The 8,976-nt window shown below is 44.4% G+C and overlaps 1 protein-coding gene across 3 annotated transcripts in view; it reads left to right on the plus strand.

The window, feature by feature from the left end:
- Nucleotides 1-8,553, plus strand: part of SLC22A23 (solute carrier family 22 member 23) — a 105,300-nt gene extending 96,747 nt beyond the window's left edge. For all 3 annotated transcript variants that reach the window (XM_062492395.1, XM_062492483.1, XM_062492552.1), the window contains one exon: nucleotides 4,206-8,553. In XM_062492395.1, the coding sequence (XP_062348379.1) occupies nucleotides 4,206-4,563 (358 nt within the window). In that variant the 3' untranslated portion in view covers nucleotides 4,564-8,553. The remainder of the gene's footprint in view (nucleotides 1-4,205) is intronic.
- The last annotated feature ends 423 nt before the right edge of the window (nucleotides 8,554-8,976 follow it).

The raw sequence follows: 8,976 nt of genomic DNA on the forward strand, positions 1-8,976 counted from the left end.
TCAGCAGTGCCACAGTAATTCAGGAGTTTGCCCTGACTTCACTGAATTTCCCAGGAATGTAGGTCATATTGGTGGGAGGGAGAGAGTGGAGGAAAAAGGATACCTTTTTTTTGGTCCCCTTCAAATTATATGCCTTTTCAATAACTTTGCTAAAGTATTTTTGCAAAACTGTCATTGCTACTCTGTCGTAGCCAGAATCTCCTTGCTCCATCGTCTTTTTCTTTCCAGGCTATCTAAATCTGTGAATGTGTTTTATGGATAACATTATTTCCACAGGAAAAGGCAGTATGAGGAGCAAGATTATACAGCAGCCTGAAACACTAACAGCTATTTATTTATGTGTGTGTCAATCAGTTTGGTGTTTTTATGCCTTTTTAATTTTCTCCTTGTCTCTGTTTAAAAGACACACTGATAAGGAATTGACCATGTCAGCCATAATAGAATCTGCCAAGTAGGATCACATGTGCAGTCTGAACTTGGCAAGCTTTTTTCCCTTAAATCACTTAAGTTACTACAGGGAGGGGGATAAAATCCTGGCTGGGAGCCGAAATTCTGCTTCCCCTGACTCTGCTGGGTGACAACAGCTAGATATGTCTCAGGGTTGCTGTTTATTTATAGAAATTATGACACCCTGCACTGCTTTGCAATCCTACAACCACAATAAGATCCACTCAGGATTGTAATTAGGAGGTGTAGCTCAAGACTGCATAAATCTGTCTCATGAAGAGGTGTGCTTGAGCTGCCTTCTGTCTTGACTTTTGGTGGGATCTGGCCACTCCCTCATAACCTCCTCTCCAAAATGCCATCCTGAATGTCCTTTGGTGGTTGGAACCAGATGACCTTGAAGATCTAAGATGACCTTCCAAACCAAACCATTGTATGATACTATTAGGCTTTTGGTTGTATCTCAAGAACCTTAAGGAAAAGGAAGGCAAAGAGAGCACTGGGGTTGTCTCTGGGGTTTCCCTGATCAAATCCATTATCTGCAAATCCCTGAGAGTGGAAAACAGCACTGCCATTACCTGGGGTAGCAGTGGCATAATAGCAAACCCACAGCACCCATCCATCTCTGCTGCTGTGGTGTTGAGGTGAACAGCTCCAGGGGGAGAGCAGCCAAATCTTCATCACCAAGAGGTGACACTTGCTCCAGCAACATGAACATTCCACACTGTCATGTGTCACAGAGGGATCCTTCATATCTGTGCAATGCACCCCAGTCTCCTGGCAGCAGGCATGGGGGCTTCATCAGGAGCTACCCTTCTTTGTACAGAGGACTTCAGTGCAGACCTTCACCCAAATGCTGAATTAAAGCACCAAGCATCACTAATTATTCATATGGAATAATCTTCACACCACTACAGCCTTCATGTCTACTAAATAGGAATAAGCTGAACAAAATACAGCATGTCCTCTTCTCACCCTCCACATACTCAGTTACTATCAAGTGGAAGATGGTTCTGGCTTTTTTTCCCTGTGTCCTGCTTTTGTTCCCACACAGCCAAAAAGTGGGCAGCGATGGCTGAATTAGGGTCTTTTCCCATCAATAGCTGCCTCAAGCCAAATTTCCAGAAAACCTGGTCTGACTTCAGTGCTGGCCCTGCTTTGTGCTGAAGGCTGGACCAGGTGCTCTCCCAGAGCCTCCTTTAGCCTGGGCATTTTGCTCTGAGCCATGTCACGTGTTGACCCATTTGCTCAATGCAGACATGGATGTCTGAAGACAGGATTAACAATTCTGTGCTCTCCTGAGGAGGGCTGAGATGGACAAGGACCCTTCCCTTAGGATATCAGTGAGGATGTCTTGTTGCTCTCTGGCAAAATAGAGGTAGCAAGCAAGGAAATTCTACCCCATGAATAAGCAGGACCTTTCTGAGGACAAAATTTTGAACCAAGGTCCCTTTGCTATTTACCCACATTAAGACCATAAACCTCATGCAAACCATCCCTCCCCACTGTCAGTGGGTGAGCAGGGGTTGGGAAAGTGGCAAAGCGGCCCTGCTCGATCATCCATGTGGCCATGCCATAGGAAATCACCCCACAGCAGCCACTGGCAGGCAGAGGTAGGAGGGAGAAAGCTGGGACTCAGTGTGGATGCCAGCAGCCCTCGTACTCCCTCTCCAGGCTCCACTCTGCATCTGGAGAGTGTTTGAAGTACAGACACTGGCCTCTGCCATGGAATTCCTCGTGCTGAGGAGGAGCAATGCACCAGAGCACTCAGAATATTTTTCTTTTTCACCTGCTGCCCCTTGTCACCCACAAAAACAGTGTGAATCATGAGGGTGCTGCCTCTCTTGCCTTGTAGCTCTTTTCCTGATGTGCACAGAAACAACAAAAAATTCCTGACAGTATTTTCAGGGTGTTTTTTCTCCCTTCACATTTTCACATCTGCAGTGTAGTTAAACCTTAAAGAAAGTCCTTGTAGGATACACACTGAAATGTACTTTCAAGCCTTCTTCTGCCAGGTTTTGATGGTGCTGGAAAAAGTAATGCCTACTCTAATTATTGACGTCATATGGAAAAACCTTTCCCCCCTGCAAATCTGAAGCCACTTGATCCACAAATGACAGAGCCCTCTTTGTTGTTGCCTTTTCCCATTTTCTTTCAGCTTGCTTGATGTCCTTCTACAACAGCATTTAAAACTCACCTCAGGGCTTTCTCAGGGGGGTTGAGATACAATTAACCATTGCAACCACTGATGTAAATGAGCCTGGCTTTTGTTGCTCCAGAGCCAGCTTGGAGAGAGATTTGCCATGCATTTGGGACTGGTTGTGTCAATTACTCATGTGAGTGTATTAATGAAGTTGCAGGGAGGCCAGTTGCACAATAGTTGCATTCAGCTGGGTTTCTAAATTGCCATTGGAAAGTTGGCAAGTTTTTAATAAGGGCTTTTGCAGCATTTGGGGAAGTCACTGTTGTCTGTGAAAGATGCTCTACTGAGTTTGAAGAACTGGAACATATATATGTGAATTTTTGATCCAGTCAGTGTCCCAAGAGCATCTTTTGAAACCTGTTTGCTGTCCTTCAGCTGTCAAGTAAGCAGCAGTGGATTTTGGAAAGGATTGAGGGAAGATTAGTTTTAACACTGTGCTTGGCTGAGTGAATTTGGCATTTATAGGTTTATTTGTACAGTGATTTCTAGGATGCTTAATCATCAGGGAAACTGTTTCTTTCCAAATATTTTACATAAAGTAGTCCTTTTGCCTTCTGCAAGTCGTCTTCTGTAAGGGCCAGTTTTTGTTGACAGTAACAGTTCTGCATTGGGCCAGGAACAGAACACCTGAGCCCCTCTGATCTCCAGAGGGTTTGGGAATAGATGGCATCACCCAGAAGAAGTATAGGAAGTGTGTTGCCTTCACAGGCTTGGTAGGGAAGCAGGGTGCCAGTGATGAAATTTGCAGGGTGGTCTCCCTCTGCAGGCAGTGGGGTCTTTGGAAAATGAAGGACAAGCTGCCACTCTGACAGATTTTGTTAAAGTGAATAATTTAAGGATGACACTGCTGGTAGGAGACCTCAGCTGTGTAACAGCAGGAGGGAATGGCTTGCCCCAAAGAAACACCTGCACTGGGTGTGGGGACACCCAGCAGAGACAGAACCAGGAATGTGAGGTGTGCCAGGCCCCCTGCACCAGGACCTGGAGAGATGCTGATGAGCAAGACAAGGAATTGCAAGAGAGTTTTCTTGCATAGCCAAGCATCAGGAGAGAGCACTGAACTGGCCTTTTACAAGCAGTTTCTGTGCCTCTAGCTGGAGGAATATGAGCCTATTTTCACACTTTTTTTTTTTGTCTGAAAAACCTGCATTTTATTACATCTTCAGTACATTGAGAAGTTCCAGCCGTAACATGAATTTATGTAGAAAATACTCCAGCACTCAGTGTTTGGTATAATGGATCAAGGCAGTGGCTTGTAAAGTCTAACCTCCTGCCTCCACTGCTCCGCTAAATGGTACCAGATACTTCAGAGGCAGCCAAAATTGACTTTTGCACTTACTGCTCCTTGGTGTGTCTTGTGTAAGTGGAGAAGGGTGGCATGCCAAGCCAAATCTGGTTTTCCCTCACCAAATGTGGGAATACTTGGAACTGGGAGTACTTTAGAGTGGTGTCTATGCACTCACATGGTAAAACTTCTTTTCTCCTTATGTGGGGGCAGCTAAATGGGTGTGAAAGGATAGTTGAGTGTAATTATTTCCCCCTCTGCTCGTGTTTGCAGGGGAGGCGGGCTGGGGCTGGTCCTGGCCAGCGCTGGCTTCGGCCGCCTGACCGCCCCCATCATGGAGCTCCACAACCAGAAAGGCTACTTCCTCCACCACGTCATCTTCGCCTGCTGCACACTCATCTGCATCATCTGCATCCTGCTGCTGCCCGAGAGCAAGAACCAGAACCTGCCTGAGAACATCCCGGATGGGGAACATTACACCCGGCAGCCCCTCCTGCCGCACAAGAAGGGGGAGCAGCCGCTGCTCCTGACAAACTCTGAACTCAAGGATTACTCTGGCCTCCACGACTCAGCAGCTGTGAGCGACGGCATCTCGGAGAACGCCACTGCCAACGGGATGAAGTCGATGTAACTGGGTGGATTTTTTTCCTTTCTTTTATTTTTTTAATTATTTCCCCTTCTTATGTTTCTTCTCTTCCTTTTGTATTTTATTTGATGCTGTTTTGCGGGAGGAGTAGCACTTTGGGCAAAGGTGTTTTGCACATATTTTACAAACCAGTGATGGAGCAGACACAAACTTGGAGGAATTCAACTCTGCTACTAAAGCAAATTTTGGCATCTTCAACAGTTGTACAGATTACTCTTGAAAAGTTTTGGGGGAAAAGACTCATTTGAGAAAAGATCTGGCTGGTGGTAGCCCTTCAGAACTCTTTTTTTCTTCCTGACATTAAATATGAATATTTATTTTGATTTATTCTCAAGAAGCACTTTATTTCCTTTTCCTTTCATAGATCACAAAAATGAAGCCATCTTATATGAGGTGCAGCCATTCCAAGAAAGAAACCATGGGGGGAGGGGGAGTGTTGTTTTCTGTTTTGTTTTTGTGTTTCTTTAAAGGAAAGAGGGATTCACTGCAAAGTTGAATTGACTTAGACTTGTGCAACATTCTTCTGCCTATCTAGAAAGTCCAAGTGCCCAGATTGCCTGCTGTGTTTGTATACACTCAGAAAAGAAAGAAAAAGCAAAGCAAAACCTGTTGCGACTCAAACTCTGACTGCATTTTAGGCAGCTTATATTTGTCTTTAAAGCCCATGTGCACTTAAAAGTTACTTTATAAGTTAGTCCTTTTTTTGTTTTCACTGAATGCATTGGAGAAAATCCTACCCAAACAAACTGATTTTTTCAGTGAGAATCAGCTTTCTGCATTTTAAGAATATATCAATCTATTTTAGGTGGTTGCCACTGGTCCTTAATAGTAATGTAGATGATGCAAACCATTTGACTAATGATGCAAAAATGAGTTTTGCTTAGAATGGCTATAATAATCAGGAGGTCCAGGATCGCTGACTGCTCCAGGAAAAAAAACAGAGACCAGCAGTGATAAATATTAAGAAGCATGGGCAATGTTCTATACCTTTATTCCAAAAGGCAGCATAGCTGGGATTTCTGCTCCTGGGAAATGAGTGTCCTGTATTGTCTTAAAGCTTTTAGAACCAGGTTTGGGTTCTCAATTTAAGTGGGAAAACTGCTTTAATGACTGTTGGAAAGGAATTAATTGATAGCCTGTGAATAATTACTTACTGAGCTGTCTTGGGCTCTTAGAGTCGTGTTCTGGTTCTGAACCAAGAATATACAATTAATTTTCCCTTACTTCCCCACTTTCCCAACTGCTCTTGTAAGATTTATGTTCAGGGGAAAGGTTTACTTAAATTGGATTAATTCTACACAAAGTGAACATCCAGTTTACCTCCTGCTGTGCAGATGGCACTTTTATAGTGGCCACTTGATTTCTCTCCTCCAGACCTCAAACCAACTATTTCCTTTGGCCATTGGCTTTTGGTTCCCACTCAAGAGAATATTGTGAGGATCTAGTTCAATGCAAGGACTTTGTAAACAGCTTTCTTGCATTGTAGTTAAGCCTCCCCTCTCTCCCTCCCTCTTCTCCTTTTTCACTCAGGCCATCCATTTGTGATTGCTCGGTAATGCAGACGTTCAAACAGAGCAGCAGGATGTCAATGTTGTACTGAGTGTCCGTATGATTGCCACTTTGTTTGATGTACATCTTGCATTCACATGCAGGGGAAGTGCTCATTTGCACTTTCCTCCTCTACCTTCCCTCCCCCTTCCTCCCTTGCTGTATATATTGTCGATTAACTACTGTACCTAACGATTTTCATCCTCCATTAGGCTGCCAATGTCCTCTTACAGGCCCAAATAAATCAGAGATCCGTGCTCCCCGGCAGGCCATGCAGTAAAGCAGCACAGCCTCAGATACTGAAGGATGCAAGGGGACAGGTAGACCTGCAGAAGCAACAGAGGTGGCTGTGTTCAGAGTAACAATGTTGTCCTAAAGCTGCTAATTTTTACAGAGGATGATGTGGACATTTTGGTTCTTCTTGAGCCTGGTGAGAAACACTGGACCAGTTGATGGGAGTTTCGCCCAGAGTTATACTACTGTTTATTTTCACCTTTGCTAGAGTTGCTGTGACAGCAAGAGCCTGATCTTCCTTACACTCAAGTTTTATTGTCAGGCTTGAGTGTGGCTGCTTCTTTTTGTTCTGTGCCGAGAACTTTGCAGTGTGTTTTCACCTGAGGAAAGAACCCAGCCCTTCCCCACTCGTGCAGTATTCGCGTTCCAAATTTGTGCAATACCTTTTGCCTTTGATGCAAGATGCTTGCTGCAAGCCATGCTCATTCGGGGTCAAAAGAAATGGGTTCACGACAAAAAGCTGAAGAAGCAAAACAAGGCTTTAGGGAAAACGGGTCTGAGAGAGGGGAAGGTGCGAGTGCAGAGGCTGAAGCAGCATCCTGCCATCCATCACTCCGTGGAGCCAGTGGCTCCTTCCTTCGTGGTCTTCTTCGTGGCCTGTGTACTCAAGCTGCGGTACAGTTCTTGTAGACCATCCTCAGCCATCCTATAAACCCAGCTGCTTCCAGCACTGTCAGTGGTCCTGGTGAGCTCACCACTGTTGTCCACAGCGCTTTATCGTTTCCTATTCTGGTGGTTGCTCTCCGATGACAGGCACAGGGAAAAGAATACTTGTTTAAACATGCCAACACTTAGACAGTAAATGCACCAGGTGACAGGAACACGCAGCAATTTACTTTTTTTTAAGACAAAAATCTTATGAAGTTGATTTGATTTGCTGCTTTTTTGGTTTTTTGCTTGAAAGCAGGTAGTCAGTACTGATGTGCAATGAAGGGAGCCCCAGCTTCTCTAGTCGGTCTGGCCCTCTGCCACTGTCATGAAAATAAAGCAAAAACTAATTCCCTGCCTCGGCAGTTCGTTTTGCTCCTTTTCCTGAAAACATGAACACTTCTGTGATGATTATGTTCTTCCACACATACTCATGGAGTTGGAAAGCTTCCACTAAACCTACCTTGTGTGGAGGAGCCAGGTGATGCAGCAGGGCAGGAAGGATGCTTGCCCTGCCTTGTCTAGTCCTGCAGCAGGACAGGGCTCTCTGCTGGGGTCCCAGCCTGCTGCACCATTGGCTTTTTGGCCATGTCTCCTCTGCAGCCATCACCAGGAAAGGCTTTTCTCAGACGGCTCTTTCTGGCCACCACAACAGGGGAAGCAGTCCAAGCTGTCTTGTCCATTTTTGGCCTTTTTCTGTGAACCTTCAGTAACCTCTAAGCCCATCAGTAGATTTTTCTTTGGGTTTATCATTTAAGGGCTTTCTCCATCTTTGTAAGTTCAAACAAAAATGTGAAGTGACATTATGCTTGATCTTGGGGGTTTTGGCCCCTTTTAAGGTTTCAGTACTACTTTTGTTGCCAGACACACTGCAAAGAGATAACACCTGTTTTCAAGTGTTTCATGGCCACTCTGAAAGAGGGTTGTGCGATTTACTTTTGGATTTCACTGAGCAGGCTTTTTTTGTTGTCGTTCTTTTTAGTGGAAGTATTTTACTTAACTGGTGCCACTTCCTGAAGCTAAACACTTTATTGGTCACCAAATTGGAAGCAGAAGTGCCATTAACTGAACTCTGTGAATGTCAAGTCAAGTTGCGCCTGTAGCTGGCACATAAGACAACACTATTGAGCGGGGGTATGATCTCCCCCCCTACCTTTTTTTTATTTTGTTTTTTAAGAAAAAAATGAAATTACAAACCTCATTTTAAATGTATTGTATAAAATGTTTTGGGAAAGGCGTACGGTGTGTTTTGTCTAGTGGGCGAGATCTCCCTCCCCATTTCAGTTTCTGATGAAGTTTTAAAGAATCGTGTTACTGTATGTTTTGATCATGAATAGTCTGGTGGTGCTTCCTCATAGCACAAGCTTAAATCAAGTACTGAAAACAGTCTTACAAGCTAAATGTCTGCATGATGTTACATCTGTTGTACCTACTGAGAAGAACTTTGTATGTAAATGTACAGAATAAAATGACGTTGTCCCATCACTTTGCTCTCCCTGGTCTGGCTCCCTTGCAGTGACTTCTCAAACATCCAGCAGCAGCTGATGCCTCAGCAAATAGCCCAACCCTGCTCTACAAACAGAATGAGCTGTTTGTAAATCAGGCTAATTAAAACAGCACATTGATTTGCAACTCATTATCCTTTATGGTCAATTACAGAAGCATAGTTGACTCTGTTTCCTTGGTGGTGTAAATTAGAACGAAAATACCCTTCAACTGTTGCTTTTTGCTATTCTGATCTTGAACTGCAGCCAAGGACAAGCAGCTGTTCCCACCAGGTAAGGAGAGGTCCTCTGCACTCACACCAAGTCTAAGACATTGAAGACACTGGGTGTTCAAACCCTTTTGGACAAGAGACTCTCAGCAGTTGTGCCTTCTACAGCAGCAGCCTCTCAGTTACAGTTTTCA

This window comes from Cinclus cinclus, chromosome 1, assembly GCF_963662255.1.
Source record: "Cinclus cinclus chromosome 1, bCinCin1.1, whole genome shotgun sequence".
NCBI lineage: Eukaryota > Metazoa > Chordata > Aves > Passeriformes > Cinclidae > Cinclus > Cinclus cinclus.